The sequence below is a fragment of the Oratosquilla oratoria genome, chromosome 33 (genome assembly GCF_046742065.1).
Source record: "Oratosquilla oratoria isolate Oo_2021 chromosome 33, ASM4674206v1, whole genome shotgun sequence".
NCBI lineage: Eukaryota > Metazoa > Arthropoda > Malacostraca > Stomatopoda > Squillidae > Oratosquilla > Oratosquilla oratoria.
In genome coordinates this window covers 6365664-6385826 of record NC_134809.1, presented here as the reverse complement: position 1 = coordinate 6385826, position 20163 = coordinate 6365664, and the positions used below count along the sequence as shown (strand labels likewise).

At 38.0% G+C, this 20163-nt stretch overlaps 1 protein-coding gene across 3 annotated transcripts in view; it reads right to left on the bottom strand.

The window, feature by feature from the left end:
* LOC143017730 (uncharacterized) overlaps window positions 1–20163 on the bottom strand; it is a 52192-nt gene that overhangs the window by 12558 nt on the left and 19471 nt on the right. For 2 of the 3 annotated variants that reach the window (XM_076172517.1, XM_076172518.1), the window contains 4 exons: window positions 16230–16357; window positions 14224–14470; window positions 7108–8420; window positions 6709–6905 (listed from right to left, as the gene is read on the bottom strand). In XM_076172517.1, the coding sequence (XP_076028632.1) occupies window positions 6709–6905; window positions 7108–8420; window positions 14224–14470; window positions 16230–16357 (1885 nt within the window). The remainder of the gene's footprint in view (window positions 1–6708; window positions 6906–7107; window positions 8421–14223; window positions 14471–16229; window positions 16358–20163) is intronic. The other variant, XM_076172519.1, reaches the window with a different exon arrangement.

Here is a 20163-nt window from a genome sequence, read left to right as displayed (position 1 = left end):
AATATCTAATAAGGACTATGTTACTACTTTGTTCAATATTTTTCTTTACAAAATGAGCTGTACCTGTTAACATCTATTGACATTATACACAACAGGGTAGCTCCTCAGGAATCTGCTTTGCTCTTTGCTTCCTAATCCTACCAGTTGACCTCACCATAGTTCTTAATAATTAATAATATTTCTTAATAATATGTCAAAAGTGAAAATCTCAATATGATAGGAATAAACAAGACATGGCTAAATGGTAGAGTTTGAAGCTGAATTTAATATTGCAGGATTTAAACACTTTCACCAGGATAGAAACCACAAGAAAGGTGGGGGTGTTCTGTTGTACATTAACCCCTTCCATACGGTGCCGCACACGTAGGCGTCATGGACTTAGACCTCGGTGGCAGCAACCAATGCCAGCCGTACGACGTGTCGTAATAATACTCGCATCATAAAATATAGTCACCGCTTATATCGATCGTTCTCTCTTCACCCGTGAAATTTGATAACCATAGAAAATGCGATTACAAAAGAATTAGAAAGAATGTCATTATGGAGGGGCGACTACAATAAATATAATCAAGACGCCGATATGGCAGCCTCGCGAATACACTCGCTCCCCATGACGCCTACGTGTGCGGCACCGTATGGAAGGGGTTAAAAGCAATGTCCATGCCTGTGTTTTAGAGAAAGTAAAACAGGATGAATATGATAGTTTGTGGGTAGAATTAACCAAAACAAATGGAAAAAAAATGAATGTAAGTGTAATATACTGTATAGGCCACAAACATTATCATTAACAGACAACAACTGTTATTTCAAGAACTGTTTAGTTTCTGCAACAGAGACTTATTGATAATGGGTGATTTCAATTTTACTGACATTGATTGGATGACCCTTGAACATGGCCAAATAGGTAGTCACTTGATACATTTTCTAGGTGACAATTACTTAGTTCAGCATGTAAAAGAGCCCACAAGACATGGAAAATTACTTGATCTATTGATTACTAGCTGTGAAAGCATGATAGCCGATGTAGAAGTTGGTGAAACTATTGCAAATAGTGATCACAACTTAGATTCAAACTGCTACAAAATTATAGAATAGATACTTGTGTATCTAAAATACCTGATTTTAGTAAAGCTTAGTTCATAGGATTACGTCAGGAGCTTCAGCTTACAGATTGGGAGGCAAAATTAAGTGAAAGACCTGTAGATCAGTTGTGGGAAATATTTCAAAATACACTTAATGATTCATACTTACATCTTGTTTAAGGACAGATGCCCCCCCAAATCAGGCTCGCCTAAAATGGCTTGACAAAGAAACTGAAAAATGTATTGCTAACAAGAGACAGGCTTATAAGAAATACAAGTGCTTGGGTGCACCTAATGACTAAAAGAAATTTAAAAAAGACAATAAAAAACGAAAATGACAATACAAAATGAATATCGCTGATAAATCCAAAGAGAATCCCAAAGAATTCTATAATGTAGTTATATTAGAGATAAAAAGGTTGTTAGGAGTCACATTGGCCCACTATTATCTGCTAGCAGTCAACAGCTTGAGTATTCAAACGAAGGAAAGCGTGATACTTTAAACAATTATTTTAGTTCAATATTTGTAAACGAAACACCTCAAAGTGAACTTCAAACTGAAACCTGTGAAAAGGCTAGGGTGAACTTACTACAGCAAACATATATATATATATATATATATATATATGTGTACATATATATATATACTGTATTTTTCGGACCATAAGGCGCTTCGTACCATAAGGCGCACCTGTAATTTGCTATTCCCTGTCCTTACATAAGGCGCACCTGAGCATAAGGCGCACCTGGTCTCGTCATCGGATAATCATACATATGTGAGTGCATTCAGAACAACATTTTAGTTGTTGAAAGAGAAAAATTGGTTGGGATTTAGCAAAATTACAAAAATAAATGATATATATTTTTATTTGGGTCAGTGAAATCAGACCACCTCCATGGACGGTCTGCCCTGCCAATACTCCTAAAAAACAACAAACACGTTACGGGAATTGTGGGGAATAAAACCAACATCAGCAGTTTTATTCCCGGAATTCTCTATTCACTTAAAAACACGAGATTACAAATGAAGGTAAATTTTTAGTTTCGACCATGGGCGCAATATAGCAATAAAAAATTAATTATTAATTTTGTCAATTATAATGTATCAACGTAATATGCAATTTTGTGAGCCGAAATAAAAAACAAAAAATGTGCTGAAACAGATTTCGTAAGTAACGAAGTCGTGTCGAACGAATGGTACGCCATGTTTGTTTTGATAGATGCCGACGTCTAAGATATGAAAGGGTGATAAATTCGTCTAACCTAACCTAACCTGTATTTAAATCATTACCTGCAAATTAAATGTCATCCAGCTCGTCCTTGTTGTCGTCGTCGTGAGAGACGTTGGCGTCCTGATCCTATGCTACTGACTTCGTTCATTAGCATATTTGCTTGTAACAAGGTATTTTTTATTTTCATTTCCGCCCACAAAATTGCATATTAAGTTAATACATTTTAATTTACAAAATTAATAATTAATTTTATATTGCTATATTGCGCCCATGATCGAAACTAAAAAAAATACCCAAATGACTACAGTCTGAGTGGAGCGAGACTATACCAATGCAAAATGGCTGTCTGTGTTGTGGACGCTATCATGTCATAGCCATGATAGCGTGAATGAATGCTGAGGCATGGACCCGAAAACTGTCGAAGTTTTCACAATTTTCTTGTCAAGATACATGCATATTGGTTATAACTTGGTTGTAACTTTTGCTAGGCCTATCATGTACTGTCGCCGTTGGCAGGCTAGCTACGAAATGTGTCAAAATAGTACGTCACTATCAGAGGCATTTTTTTGCACTGAAGCCACACATAAGGCGCACCGCACGATATGGCGCACCACCCGATTTTGGCCGATTTTAAGGAATTTTCCTGCGCCTTATGGTCCGAAAAATACGGTATATATATATATATATATATATATATATGAATTAAAAGGTGTATAGAGAAACCCAAAGTTAATAAAACACCAGGGCCTGATGATTGGCATCCAAGAATCTTATAGGAAATGGAAAATGAGGTTGTTGTTCCATTACAAATTATTAAAAAAAAATCTATCATATATGGAGGTGTCCCAAGATAATGGAAGCTAGCTAACATTATTCCAATATTCAAAAAAGGGTGACAAAAAGAAACCAAATAACTGTAAGCTTGACTTCATAGGAAAAATGACCCAGGGCAGTGGACAGGATGCAGGGATGTCCCGTCATCCTGGAGGTGCCAAGATGAGAGGGAGGGAGGAGAGTGGAGGGGAGTGGAATATGCAGGGCATGTATTTGGGTGGGAGTGGTTTCTATGCCTTTTTCTTTTTGGCTACCCCCCATGTAAGGGGGCAAAAAGCCTTTGGTATATGTATGATGGATGTGCAAAATTTCTCTTATATTTGCCTAACCTATACATGTTACCAATTTGGTCTGTTACATCTAAATTCTTCCTTAGGGTTGTTGATGTAATTTCTCTAGCCATTTGCATTTCTTTTTCTTGACGTAACTTGCATAAGATGTTGTATTCTTCTTGGCATCCAAAGAGTAAGACGCATCTAGACTTGTCTACATCTCTGATGAGAGATTATCTTTTTCTTATTATCTTCGCAGGGATGACCCGTCATCCAGGAGGTGCCAAGATAAGAGGGAGGGTGGAGGGGAGTGGAGTGTATTTAGGGATGAAATGGGTGGGAGTGTTTTTATGCCTTTCCCTTTTTGGCTACCTCCCTTGGAAGGGGGAAAAAGCCTTGGTATATGTATGTATGTATTCCTTCTTCCAAGCTATCTCTTTCCTGTTGCTCCTATCCTCATTTGTTGTTGGCCTATCCTCTTTTTCCACCATGGTGTAAAGATTTTTTCTCTCATTTATCAAAGTTTCATTTTCCCTTCTCAATTTATCAATCTCCATTTTTTGAGTCAGGTTTGTTTTCTTTTCCTGCTCAGGTTTTTTTTCTCCAGTTTATGTCATCTAGCATAATGTGAGGAAATTCTCTAAATTCCAATTTGAGACTTATCTTCTTATTCAAATTAATTTTCTGTACTATACTAATTTTTTCAATGGACTTACCTTTTTAGGTGTGAGGCCTTCAAAATCATTCACTATTATTGTAGATATAGCAATGAAAGACAACAGTTTATGATATAAACATATTAGAAATTAAAATTGACAAAAAACATCCTTAACTTTTCCTAAAGCTTTCTCACATATCTGCCTTACCACAAAAATCTGATCCACACAACTCCTACTTATCCTAAACCCATATCATTCTTGACAAATTACTCCCTTGCTTTCTCTCCTAATCCTTTCAATCAAACCCCTCCCATAAACCTTCACAATTACACTCAACAAACTGATTCCTCTGAAACTACTACACTCACACCTGTCCCCTTTTCCTTTGGAAAGTGGAACTATACAGGCACTCCTCCAGTCCTACAGCACTTTACCCTTTTTTAGACAAACGTTAAACAACCTTACCAGCCAGTCCATCATCACTGTACCTCCCTTTCTTTAGACACTCTGCACGACACTCATCTAACACAGGTGCCTCACTCATCATTCTAATAACTACTTTCACTTTATCTTTTCTTAATTCTCCTCCATTTTTCTCATTCATCACTGTCATTTTCTTAGTGCTTCACATTGCAACTACCTTTCCTTCTCTATTCTCCTTCACATTTAACAATTCCCTAAAATAATCTGCCCATCTTCCTTATACTGCTCTTTTCCATTATCATCTCCTTATATGCACCTTTTACCTTTTCTACTCTACTTGATTTGCCTCCCCTTCCTCTCTTAATTTCCTTCTAAAACATCTTCCAAAACATTAGTGTAAAAGGAAAAAAAGATTAGTTACACATTACCTTCCCTTGGTGAACTCATGCTCTGAGTCACAAATCAATTTATGCTTCCTGATATGATCCCTGATACTACTTACTATTAACAATTGCAGCATTTACCTAAAACATATTTCAAACTGACTGGCCTATAGTTGTGCATAGAAGACTATCACCTTTTTCATGAACAGGAACATTTGCCTGCCAAGAAATACGCATAAATCCAGTCAAATGACTTACTAAATACTTCCATTAAGCGTAGACTCAGAGGTGACTTGATACAGGTCTTTAAAATTCTAAAGGGAATTGACAACATCAAAAGTGACAAAATTTTCACACTGAATGAGAATCAGACAAGAAACAATGGTCTCAAACTGTCCAGAAACAGATTCATTTTGGAAGTGGGTAGAAACAGCTTTGCCAACCATGTAGTTAATGAATGGAATAAACTTCCTGCAGAGGCAGTTCAAAGCTTTAAGAACCATTTAGATAAACACCTACGCAAGATGCTGTAATGATTATCGTTTATTTCATATTATTTTTATTTTGTTATCATTTGTCTATTTGATTCTCATTTATTAATAGTTATATGTAAATTCATTATTATTTACTATTCACCTGTTTGTTTATTATTTAACTATACCTATGCATTTATTTATGTATCTTATCTGTTATTTACATTATTATAGTTTTTATTTATTCATTTATCATTATTATTATTACTTTTTTTTTCTTCATATCTGACCTAGATATGGACCAAAAGGTCTCCCGTTGGCATGTGCCACCTTTGTTATCCTTTGTTATTGCACAGATTTCAAATTTACACTCTGAGCACTCTTAGAAAATTTTTGTCTGGGCCCAGGGGTTTTGTAGCTTTAAGTCTACCAAAGACTAAGAGGGAGGGGGGGGGGGGGATTAATGAAGCAGCCTTGCTGTGGATGTGCTGTGTCTTGTGACACTGATTCTGACCCAGGCCAGTGGACAGAATGCAGGGATGACCCATCATCCAGGAGGTGCCAAAATGAGAGGGAGGGAGGAGGGTGGAGGGAAGTGGACTATGTAGGGGATGGAATGGGTGGGAGTGGTTTCTATGCCTTTTTCTTTTTGACTACCCCCCATGTAAGGGGGAAAAAGCCTTTGGTATATGTATGTAAGTCTACCAATCTATTTGACTACTTTTTCCTTGTTAATGCTGATGTCAGTTATTCTACTTCCCTCATCCCCACTGAAGATCAAATTGCAGTCAGGTACCATATCTATCCTCTCTTTTATAAATATTGAGAGAAATATCTATCAAATTCCTTGCTCTATTTTTCCAACGAATCTATCAAGATTTTTGTCCAATGAGAGAGGCAGACAAATCTGAGAATTGGGTGATTCTTTGCCTCATGGTAGTCACGAGTAAGCAATATCATCAAGGACTTCCACTGGGATGCAGATATTTTGCTGTATGCCATAGTTCCAACTATGACACTACATCTCGCAGTATAGTCCTATCCATCACACTATGTCAACCAAGCACCACAAATAGAATGTATCAGAAAAACTACACCAGCAGCACTATAAGCCAGGAAGCTTCTTCCTTGTCATTACACAGGTAGCAAGCCAAGACATGTACCGACTTCCCATTCATCAGCAATGTGTCATTCCCCATCATCTTAGATCCTTGTGGATGATGGTCATTCCATCTGTATTGGAATGCTTTCTAGAATATCATTCTTTCACTACTGCATGTTCTCTACTGGCAAACATCCATCTTCAGACTCAGAGCACATAAGTTATACCAGAGAAAATATCATCATTACCGTATGCCTTTCATTAGGTATTTTTCCTTTACAAATACCTATTAGATATCTATCATATCCCTCTATTCTTGCTGTCAAATCCTCTTCTGTTAGACTTTCTAGAAATGATGATACATCCTTCAGAGACTTTCCTGGTTTATAAGCATTTTCAAATCCTAGAAACCTATTAATGTCTTCATCAAGAGGATGTTTCACTTCTGAAAATATAACGGAGGTAAATACAGGAAGAAGAAAAAAAAAAAAAAAAAAAAAAAAAAATGATATATATATATATATAATATATACACACACACACACACATATATACATATATAATTCAAAAGCTGTAAATTAGAAAAGAATAACCAGTTTTAGTCCTCATTTGTCTGATATTCTTACTAACATTGAAAAAAGACTGACCTGTGTTTGATTTTGCACTATGCATTGCATCAGTATTACTAGTATCAATATTTTCTCCAGAATTTTCACTGTGGTCTACTTTCAAAAGTTTCATATTCTCTTTGTCCGAAGGAGTAACAGTCTTGTTTTCTTCTGAACAATTTGGGAATCCTTCACAATGAGCTTCTTCATCACTCTCTGTTCTACTTTTCAAATGTGGTAAACAACTAAGGTCAGGAAGTTCATCATCATCATCATGATCACCATCATTAAAATGAGACATAAAAGACAAATGACACTGGGATTCTAAATCACCATTTTTAGAATTGTTTGGGGATCTTTCACAAGAAGTACCTTCATTCCTTTCTGTTGTATTTTCTGAATGTGGCATATAACTAAGTTTATCTTCATCATCATTACTGAGGTTAGACAAATAACTTTTCTGACTTTTGGGATCGAAGTCTTTATTGGGGGATCCTTTATTATGAGCTCTCCTTGGATGCCTAAAATGTTTTGGATAATCTGATCCACTGGTCAAACCTCTCGACTCATTTTTCACTTTTTTTGGAGATCTTTTTCTTGTATCTTGTGCATTTCCAGTGATTCTTTCTGTTTCTGGTGTTCCTGGTGTTTGTTTCTGACTTTCTGTCATTCCAGTGCCACTTTCTCTTCTTACTATGAATTTATCTATACTTCCAGCAGTGTTTTTTCTTTTAGCAGTACTTTTTCTCGTTCTTGAAATATTTTTCGTCTTTTCTTTGCTATTTTTAGAAACCATATTCACCTTAGCTACAGGAATATTTATATCATCAGATGATTCTGATGTATTGCTTGATTTAAACTCAGGAAATGAAGAGCACTCAACTGTTTTCTGTTCTGATGTTTTCCTTTTCCTCCGTTCTGTTTTGCTTGTGTGAATTCCTACATTTTTCTTACATGGCCAATACTGATTTTTTTGTTTTCCTTGATTTCTGTGTGAAACCTCTTGTGCTTCATTTGTTTCCATGAAACCTTCATTTAAAGAATTCATTACTTCTTTTAAATCTTGTGAGTCAATGGTGTCTGTGCTCAAATTACTAGGTATAGAAAAACTATCACTGACTGATGGTATCAATGTTTTACTTACTTCCTTCTTTTTTGACCTAGTCAGATACCTCAGGCAATTCTCTTCTTCAACTTTGTTCTCATAACTTGTATCACATTCAGAATTTCCATTATTTGACCCAAATAAATCATTTGTGGATGAATCCAAGTTTTCAAATTCTAATTCTTGACTGTCAAAGTTGTGAACAGTATCTTTTTTAACTTTGTTGCTTAATTTGCTTGACAAGCATCTGGAAAGGAAAATACATTTCTTAAAATTTCATGAATTAAATTACCAGTCAAAAGACCTACCAACCTTTACTACAGCAATTTCTAAAGCTCATCATAAGTATTAACAGCATTTCAATTAGGACTGAAAAAGCTATAGCTTTCAAGATAAACCAGAAAGTTAGTATGTATAGTTGAAAATCTCCTCCCAGACCCTCTTATACCTCGAGTTCTCATAGGATAATCTTACAGAGCTAAATACCTAGTCCCATCACTTTGTGTCTTTTATGACTTGCATGGGAAACACAGTAGCATAATTCTTTCTTCCCTCTACTACAGGGGACAGGGATAAAAAGAGAAAGTATACTCAAAGAAGTGGCATAGGACATTTTTAAGAGGAAACAGTATAATGGAGGGATGTAGTACAAAAGTAATATCATTCTTCTAGGATTAGAGATTTTACTTTAACTTAGATAAAACAATGTGTGGCTCTAATACATGGAAGTAAACTGTAGATTGTGAGAAGCAAGTAAATATCTTTGGGGACTGAAAAGTGTCATGAGAAACAGACATTTGGGAACTGATGCAAACAGAAGATTATATGAAGGGGTGATTATGCCTATGACACTGTATGGGTAGAGAGTTGGAACTTAAGAAGGGCAGAAAGGATATTAAATGGGTTTGAGATGAAGTGTCTGGGAAGTGTGGTAGGGGTTACAGTGTTGGATAGATTGAGAAATGAGGAAGTGAGGAGAAGATTGAGGGTGGAACGGGAGCTGGCAGATAGGACTAATGAAAGATTATTGGGATGATTTGGACACATGGAAAGAATGAGTGAAGAAAGATTAATAAAAGAGGTGTGGAAAGCAGAGGTGGATGGAGTGAACTTGAGGGGATGACTGAAGGCGAGTTGGAAGGATGGCAAGAAAGGGTCTTTGAGCAAGTGGGGAACGTCTCGTTGGGTCATGTCTCCTATTCTGTTAAACAAAGAGGGAAAAAGAAAGGGGATAGGGGTGAGTGGAGGATGGTTGTGTATGGATGTTATTTTGACACAGCCTGAAGGGATTTCTCCCCCTCTACTCTATTTTTTGCATAAGGGAGAGAGGAAGGAAGGGGGGGGGTCACCATACAAGTGAAGTGGCTCTGCTGTGCATGTGCTGTGTCTTGCAGCATTGCTTCACACCCAGGCGGTGGGCAGGAGACAGGGATGACCCTTCATCCATGAGGAGCTAAGATGAGAGAGAGAAACAAGGGTGGTGGATGGGAGTGGAATGGGTGGGAGTGGGTGCATGCCCTTGACTTGGCTACCTCTCTAATAAGGGGGAAGAAGCCCTTGGTGTGTGTATGTATTTACCTAATTGTAGTATACAGGAAAGGAGCAATGTTCGCTGGATCCTGGCTCCTATTCTCTAATTTTCTAACATATCTAGACTCAAATTCATGTACGGTTCCAAATTAATCTGTATCTTTGATTTCCAATTATCACATTTTGATTTGAACTCATGTACTGTTTGAGCTTGGGCTATATCATCTTCTAAGCTATTCCATATATCTATACATCTCATTGGAAAACTGTATTTCTTCACATCCTTTTGACATATGGTCTTTCTTAATTTACTCCTGGACCTCTTAAAGCCCTCCCATCTTTAATCAGGAGATCTCTTCTATCAATGCATGTATTTACCTAGTTGTGTGTGTGTGTGTGTGTAATTACGCAGTTGTATTTACCTAGTTGTATTATACGGGAAAGGGAGCTATGCTCATGGTGACCCGTCTTTGTATCTCCCAATATCTAGTTTGTTCTTAAATTTTTGTATGGTGTTTACACACACTATTGTTTCATCCAATTTGTTCCAGACACCCACCCACTCTCTTCTATAACTATCCTTTTTTAGTTTCTTTTCATGTCCCCTTGTTTTTCTTCTATACAACTTTAATAAGTCTTCTCTGTCAAGGACTTCCATGCCTTTCATGATTCTGTAAATGGCCAATAGATTGTCTATTTCTCTTCTTTGTTCCAGGGTTGGTAGTTCCAGTTTAGACAATCTTTGCTCGTATGTCAATTTTGAAAGTGTTGAGGCCCATCTGTGTTGTTGCTCTTTGGATTCTTCCTATTTTCCTTATATTCTATTTTATACTGGGTGTCCATAGAGTTGCAGTGTACTCCAATCATGATCTTATAAGTGTGACTAGTATTTTCTTTACCATTACCTCATCCAAGTAATTAAAAGTCATCTTTATTGACCTTAGTAAATTGTAGGTTTCTCCGACTATTTTGTTTATTTGCTTGCCTGGGGATGTCTTTGGTAATGATTACTCCTAGGTACTTTTCGGAACCAACTTTCTTTACTTCCTTTGCACCATTTTTATATAGTCCTGATATTCTTTTTTTTTTTTTTACTTTTTCCAAATTCTATTATACGTTTCTTAATGTTGAAGTTCACTTCCCATTTTCGACTTCATTCCCAGACCTTATCCAGGTCTCTCTTTAGCAATTCACAATCTTTTTCTATACTATCTTTCTTTAGTAGTTTTGCATTGTCTGCAGAGAAGTTCATGTAACATTCTACACTTTCATCCATGTCATTTACATATATAGCAAACATTATTGGAGCCAGTACTAAACCCTGAGGGACTCCACTTATCTTTTCTTCCCAAGTAGAGTTTTTGTCTCTGAGCACCACTCTCATTTTTCTTCCATGCAAAAAATCTTCCATCTATTTCATTAGTTTTCTGTGTATACCTCCTGTTGTTTTGAGTTTTCTTTATAACTTTTTGTGTGATACTTTATCAAATGCCTTTTGTAAGTCCAGGAATGCACAGTCTGCCCATCTGTCCCTTTCTTGCATTATATCTATTAACCTTGAATAGAAACTGATCAAATTTGTGGCACATGATCTTCCTTGTCTAAAACTGATAGTTTCAGATTTAGTATATTGTTCTCCTCCAGATGTTTAGTCCATCTACTTTTGATGACTTTTTCACAAATTTTAGCTATTGTACTTGTAAGGGAGACCAGTCTATAGTTTGTTGGGTCTTCCTTGTCTCCCCTTTAAATACTGGCATGATATCAGCATAATTCCAGTCTTGTGGTACCTCTCCTTCTTTGAGTGAGTAATCTATTATCTTACATATTTTGTCCGTTAGTTCATCACACATTCTTTAAGTATTCAGTTTGCAATTCCGTCCAGGACGTATGATTTTCTGACATCAAGGTTCATTATTTGGTCCCTTATTTCTTTTTATGTCACAATCATTTCTCTTATGGGGGGGATCTTTCTCCCCTTCCTTCATCCCAATTGTGTATGTTTTCTTTTGTGAATACAGATTTGAAATGTTTGTTCATAATGTCTGCCATTTCTATATCCTTTGTATATTCCATGTTCTCTTGACATAGTTTCACTATTTTCTGTTTATGTTTTAGTTTACCATTTACATATCTATAGAATAATTTAGGTTGATCTTTACATTTGTCTATTATATCTTCTTCATAGTTTCTTTTTTCTTCCCTGCATATTTTTACATATTTGTTTCTTAGTTTGATGTATATTTGCCATCTGGTCATTTTTTTGTCTTTTTTTCATCTTTTCCAGGCTTTGCCTCTTCTATCTTTAGCCTCACTACACTTTTTGTTATACATACATACATATACCAAGGCTTTTTCCCCCGTACAAGGGAGGTAGCCAAAAAGGAAAAGGCATAAAATCATTCCCACCCATTCCATTCCTGAATACACTCCACACCCTTCCACACCTCCCTTGCATTTTAGCACCTCCTGGATGACGGGTCATCCCTGCACCTTGTCCACTGCCCTGGGTCAGAGGCAGTGTCGCAAGACACAGCACATCCACAGCAAGGCCGCTTCATTAAATCGGCGACTCCCCTCTCCATCCCTCCATGCATATAGGAGAAGACGGGGAGAAATCCCTTCGGGCTGCGTCAAAATTTGCTCACACATATTACCTCACCCCCCCATCACCCCGCCCATTCCACCTCTTGCATCACAACATCATCCATATACAACCATTCTCCATTCACCCGTCTTCTGTCCTCTCCCGTCCTTCCTCAACAGACATTCCCCTCTTCCCCAAAGCCCCCTTCACCCCATCCATCCACCTCATCCTAGGACGTCCCTTCATGTTCACTCCCTCCACATCTGCCTTCCATACCTCTTTTACTAGTCTTTCTTCACTCATTCTTTCGAGGTGTCCAAACCATCCTAATACTCTTTCATCAACCCTATCTCCCAACCCCCTTTCCACCCCTGTTCTCCTCCTCACCTCCTCATTTCTCACTCTATCCAGCCTAGTAACCCCCATCATACTTCTCAGACACCTCATCTCAAACACATTCAAACTCCTTCTCTCTTCCTCTCTTATGTTCCATGTTTCTGCCCCATACAGTGCTGTTGGCACAATCACTCCTTCATATAGTCTCCTCTTAGCATCCATTCCCAAATGTCTATACCAACACATTATATACCCGTTTCTTCTTTGGTACATATTTATCTATTCCCTCCTTGTAATTTTCTTTTAATATGTTCCATTTCTCTTCCATCTTTGTTTCTTTATTTAATTTTTTTTCCCAGTTAGCATTTCAATTTTTTTTCTTCTAAGTTTTTCAAAATCTGTTTTGTTGTACATTAGTCTTCTATTTCTATGTTTCTCATTTCTTCTCAAATAAATTTATTCTTTTAGTTCTAACTCTATTAGTATGTGGTCACTCTTGCCAATTGGTGTCTTGTATTCCATTTTTATCCACAGTTTTAGGCTCTGATGTATATATTAAATCTAGTCTTGATGGTTCTTCATTGTTTCTATATCTGGTATTTTCCTTCACCCATTGAGTCAATGTGTATTCAATGGTCATATCCAGTACAATATTTCCCCAAAGTTCCTCTTCACCTTTTACTGTAATTTCTTCCCAACATATTCCCTTTGAGTTAAAGTCACCCATTAGATAAAATGTTCGAGAAATATGCTGGAGGCAATGAGGATGGATAGAATGAGAAATGAGGAGGTGAGGATGAGAGTAGAGGTGGAAAGGGAGCTGGCAGATGAAAGAATACTGGGATGGTCTGTGCAAATATAAAGAATGAGTACATACATACATATACCAAGGCTTTTTCCCCCTTCCAAGGGAGGTAGCCAAAAAGGGAAAGGCATAAAAGGCATAAAAACACTCCCACCCATTTCATCCCTAAATACACATCCCTAAATACACTCCACATCCCTCCCACCCTCCCTCTCATCTGAGAAAAGAATGAGTGAAGAAAAATTAATAAAAATAATGTGGAAGGCAGAGGTGGATGGAGTGAACTTGAGAGGAAGCCTGAGAATGAGATGAATAGATAGGGTGAAGGGGGCATTGAGTGAAAGAGGAATGTCTGTTGAACAAGGAAGGGAGAAGGCAGGATATAGGTGTGTGGAGAATGGTTGTGAATAGATGATAAAATGACATGGCACAAAGGGATTTCTCCTTGTCTTCTCCATATTCACATGAGGGGATGAGGAGGGAATGTCACTGTTTAAATGAAATGATTAGCCCTGCTGTGGATGTGCTGTACCTTGCTGGATGGCATAAGGCCTGTGCAGAGTGTGGGAATCAGGTATGACCCTTCATTCATAAGGAGCTAAGATGAATGTGAAACAAATGTGTGACAAATGGGTGTGGGATGGGTGGTGGGTGTATGTTTTGGTTGACTATTTTCCTTACTGGGGAAAGAAACCTTTAGTAGATAAGGATAGATAGGAATTTTTTTATGTATATTTCAGAACAAGAACTTCAAGATTTTATCTCTAATTTCACTTGCATGAAAATACTTACGCTTTCCTCCTGTTGCGTACCATTTTTGCATCTGCTTCGTTAGGACTTAACTTTAAGGGGGATGAATACGGAGACTGGATATGTTCAGACAAGGTCGGTGATGTGCTTTTTAAAGGATCCAGTGACTTCTCAAAATTGTATTCTGATTTAACAATGGTGGTTTGGCTTATTTTTTCTTGCGACTCCTTGCATGAAACATTAACCATGAGGATTTCATCATAAGGTGTCAATTCATTATATCTGCCACCTGAAACGAAAGAAAAAGAAGAGGTCACTCAGTCTGTCACTCTTATGATGACCAAAATATCTGTCTGGATACTAAGGTCTTCTCCCTTATAAGGGAGGTACCCAAGGCATACAGCGACTCCCACCCATTCCACTTTTATCCACCACCCTAGTTTCCCTCTAGTCTTACCTCCTCATGGATGAAGGGTCTTCCCTTTCTCCTGCCCACTGGTTAGGTCACAAACAATGCAGCAAAACACAGTACATCCACAGCAGGGCCACTTTACTTAATCAGCAACTCCCTCCTCCCCTCTCAATCCCCTTAAAGCAACAGTTAATCAAATAAATAATATTTGACTTCCCCTTGACTTTGTGGAACATGTGTCATCAAAGACAACTATGTGGGATACAGTGACAGGACTTAGGGTTCTTATGAAAATCAATCAACCAATCAATTAATCTGTTCCCCTGGTCTCGCTTGTAAAAGACCTGCTGCCTCCAAGATACTGGCAACAGCTCCCTAGTTGTTGTCTGAGGATTGTTATTGTGGGGCACAGTATTATGAGGTATTCTGTGTCTTCTGTGTGGTATAGTCATCCTTGTCATCCATTTTTAAAAGCCATCAGCACCCTCACCTTTTGGTGAAGACCCAAGGAGCTGGTCTCTTAACCTCTTCCATATAATGAGGCCTATGTAGGTGTCATGAAGTGCAAATTGGTATATGAGGATACTGGCATTGGTTTCCTGATTGTGTTTATTTTGTAGTTGTAGCTGAGTGACCCCCGAATTCTCTGAAGTGGCTTGATTGCAATTTCTGTGTTTATTATTACTCAGAGTGAAAAAGAATGAGTAAATCAGCCGTGACTTTATATTTTATAACGCGAGTACAGTGAGACTTCTCATTAACGGATGTTAATTAGCTGTGTTTTCGGTGTTTTTGGTGCTGTTGTTTAGTGTGTGCAATCACTGCCACCCAAAAACCACTCCAAAGCAACGGATTATTCACATCAACGGACACCGTTACCCCTTTTTAGTCCGTTAATGAGAGGTAGTACTGTATTGTGATGTCTCATTATGCAACAGGCATCCGATGTTGCACACGAGAATTTGACTCGTATTGAAGAGGTTAATCAGGCCCGGGGGTCACTTATCAAATTTAACTGCCTTTTCTCCAGCTTTTCACAAGGATAGCTGATAACTGACAACTGTCCCCATCTTCCTACTAAAAGCTGGTGACGGTCTCGTATTAATACAACACAGACAGTCCAAAGTTTCTTCCTTGAGAGTGTCATGGTCTGAAGACAAATACCATCCACAGTGAGGTTGCACGTTTCCAGTCATTGAACATCAAAACAATACACTCAACCCTCAATTTAATGGATCCCATTCAATAGATGATGATTGATGATTGATATGGTTTAACATCACAAACACCTCCCATTGGAAGGCTAGGATGGTGCCCCTTTCAAAGGACTTTGTAGCATAGAATTTAATGAACCATGCCCTTGGTTCAACTTTGCTGGTGGCAGGATTCGAACCACCATCCCCTCGACCTTCGCCACAAGTAATGATGCCCTAACCCAGCGAGCTTCCAGTGACTCAGAATAAATTTCCAAGTCCCCCCACCATGTGACCATGGAATATTGGGAACCCATTTTCACAATCCTTGGTAAATCTGATATCAAATTACCATAAATGCAAACTTATTCTACCTATCAGGCAAATGTTCCCCTTTTTTGTTGCATAAATCAAGGGATGGGTATTATTACTATTATTATTACCTTTGTCTTTCAGATCAAATGATTCATCATCTTTCTGTTCATAATCCTCATCATCATCGGTCCAAACTTCATCTTCCAAGGGTGGCAGGTTGAGGCAGGAACAGTTGTTGTATGGTTTATACTTGTACCTACATAAATATCAATGATTAAATCACTAATTAGCTGATGGCTATAAAAATACCACTATTTATTTCACAGAAATTAATATGCATTAAAACATAACTGAAATTCAGCAGAGCTAAAAAAACCTACACTCAGTATGAATACACATACATATACCAAGGCTTTTTCCCCCTTACAAGGGAGGTAGCCAAAAAGGAAAAGGCATAAAATCATTCCCACCCATTCCATCCCTGAATACACTCCACACCCCTCCACCCTCCCTCTTATCTTAGCACCTCCCGGATGACAGGTCATCCCTGCACCTTGTCCACTGCCCTGGGTCAGAAGCAGTGTCGCAAGACACAGCACATCCACAGCAAGGCCGCTTCATTAAATCGGTGACCCCCCCTCTTTGTCCCCACCAAGGCATTTACTCGCTTCTCTCAATCTACATTCTACCTCCACCTTCACTCCACCTTTTCCTGTCACATTTGCACCCAAGTATCTAAAACTATCCACTTCCTCCAGTCACTCTCCCTTAATGCTCACTTCCAGTCTACTGCCACTTTCACCCCTTGTACATCTCATCACCTTACTTTTACCCACATTTTTCTTCAGCTTTCTTCTATCACACACTCTCCCAAACTCTGTCACCAACTTCCTCAATCCCTCCTCCGATCCTGCCACAAGCGCAGTGTCGTCCGCAAACAACAGCTGGCTCACCTCCCACTTTTCTCCATTTTCTTTAACCATCTCCAATCCCTGACCCACTACCATTGCATTTACCTCTCGCACTACCCCATCCATGTATAAGTTGAACAGCCAGGGCGACATAAGGCATCCTTGACGAAGTCCCACCTTTACCTCAAACCACTCACTCTCTCCATTTCTAATCCTGACACAAGCTCTACTACCCTCATAAAAACTCCTGACAGCTCCTAGAAGCTTTCCTCCTATCCTGTAAATCCGCAAAACCTCCGACAGTGCCTTTCTGTCTACACTGTCGTAAGCCTTTTCCAGATCCATAAAAGCCAAAAAAACATCCTTCCCCTTTCCTATAGCTTTCTCACATATCTGTCTTACCACAAAAATCTGATCTACACAACCTCTACCCGTCCTAAATATATGAATATAATAATGGAAAAAATTCCATCACACAAATAATGAAATCAGTTGTAAAGTTCAGTCCTATAGGATTAAAGAATGATTTATATTCTTTATAACACTAGCTCATGTTAAGAATAATCTCAGTAAAATAAAGAGATGGGGAGAAATCCCTTTCATGCATCACAGCATCATCCATACACAACCATTCTCCATTCACCCCTATCTTCTGTCTTCTCCCTTCCTTTCTCAACAGACATCCCTCTCTTTCCCAACACCCCATTTACCCCATCCATCCACCTCATCCTTGTTTGCCCCCTCATGTTCACTTCCTCCACCTTTGCCTTCCACACCTTTTACTAATTTTTCTTCACACATTCTTTCCATGTGTCCAAACCATCCCAATACTCTTTCATTAACCCTATCTCCCAATTCCCTTTCCACCTCTGCTTTCCTCATCACCTCCTTGTTTCTCACTTTATCCAGCTTAGTAACCCCTACCATAGTTCTCAGGCATTCAATCTCGAACACATTTAAACTCTTCCTCTCTTATGTTCCATGTTTCTGCCCCATACAGTGCTGTCAGCACAATCACTCCTTCATAAATGACATGGATGAAGGTGTAGAATGTTATTTGAACTTATTTGCAGATGATGCAAAAATACTAAAGAAAGTAAGTACAGAGGAAGATTGTGAATCACTATAGAAAGACCTAGATAAAATCTGGATCTGGAGTAAAAAGTGGGAAGTGAACTTTAACATCAAGAAATGTAGTATAATGGAGTTTGGAAAAAGTAAAAATAGAATATCAAGGAAATATAAAATTGGTGAAGAAGTAAAAAAAGTGAGCTCAAAAAGGGACCTAGGAGTAATTATCAACAAAGACATCATCAAACAAGCATATCAATACAATAGTTGGAGAAACCTTCAATTTACTAAGGTTGATGAAAGTGCCTTTTGACTATTTGGATGAGGAAATGGTAAAGAAAATATTAGTTACACTGATAAGACCAAGATTGGAGTATGCTGTGACACTATGGACACCCAGTACTAAAAAGAATATAAAGAAATTAGAAAGAATACAAAGAGCAATGACAAAGATGGCACCAACACTCTCCAAATTGACATACAAAGATTGTCCAAATTGGAACTACCAACCCTGGAACAAAGAAGAGAAAGAGGAGATCTACTGACTATTTACAGAATTATGAAAGGAATGGAAGTCCTAGAGATGATTTATTAAAGTGGGACAAGAGAAAAACAAGAGGACATGAAAAGAAACTCAAAAAGGATAGTTATAGAAGAGATCTGAAAAAGAATAGCTTCCCACACAGAGTGGTGGATATCTGGAATAAATTAGATGAGGCAACAGTGTGTGCAAATACTATTCAAGAATTTAAGAATAAACTTGATGCTGAAAGATACAAAGATGGGTCACTATGAGCATAGCTCCTTTCCTATATAATACAACTAGGTAAATACTATCTCTTCTTAACATTTATTCCCAAATGTCTATTTCTCATTATTCTTTTTGATCCCCTAAGGCATTTATTTGCTTCTCTCAATCTACATTCTAGCTCCACCTCCACTCCTCCCTTTCCTGCCACATTCACATCCATGTATCTAAAGCTATCCACTTCCTCCATTCTCTTTCCCTTAATACTCACTTCCAATTGATCAATTTACCACTGATAAACTTGTACAATAGTTTTGACTTATCTTTGCATTAATCTACAATACTTCTTTCAAATATTTCCTCCTTGTGGATTCTTGTATAGTCATTTCTAGCTCATTTGTAAGCTTCTTTTGTTCTATTGGTTCTTCTATTTCTCCTTTCCCTTAGGCCACATCCCTGGTATTTTTCGCTATCTCACACCTTTTAGTGAACTAGTCTTGTTTACATTTCTTCCTACCACTAATCCTATTCTTGGAATGAATCAGAGTATCAAGAAATGTCGTCAGGCACAACTCTCCTTAATAAAACTAAGTAACAATACAGTTCTTGTAAGAAACTTAAATTGTAATTAAGTCAATTGGGAGGAGTAAGAAGCCAGTGGTGAGGCATATTCCTGGACTATTATTTGGTTAAATATAGCGATGGGGAATACAATGACCAAATGGGTAAAGGAAGTGACTTAACCACTTCCATACGGTGACACCTACGGAGGCATCATGAGGAGCAAGTAGGTGCACGATGATGCCGACGTCGGCATCTTGATTATATTTATTGTAGTCGTACCTACGTAACCTCCATTCTCTCTAAACTGGCTTCATCATATTTTCTATGGTTATCAAAATTCACGGGTGAAAGAGAACGAACGATTGAGCACTGACTTTATTTTTTATAATGCGATTGTTATGACGCAACATCGCACGTCGGGCAGCTAATGCTGCCACACATGCAATGTACCCCGGAGTGAAGAGGTTAAGTAAGAATGGAGGACACCTCCATGAAGTTGGACCTGTTATTCATGAAAAAGCCAGACATTATTGGCCCTTTCAAATACTTTTACCCTATAGGAAAAAGTAACCACATAACAAGTGAATTTTGGTTGGCAGATGGGGAAAATAACCAAGAAATAAATTGCTTAGGCAAGGTAAACTCAATTTGGGAGGGAAAACTTTTTAGGCTTAAAGAAATTCTTTAAAGAAGCAGGCTGTAAGGAATTCATGAATTACCCCCTAAAATATGAGAAAATGGGATTTTTTTTTCTTCAAAGTGGGGGTA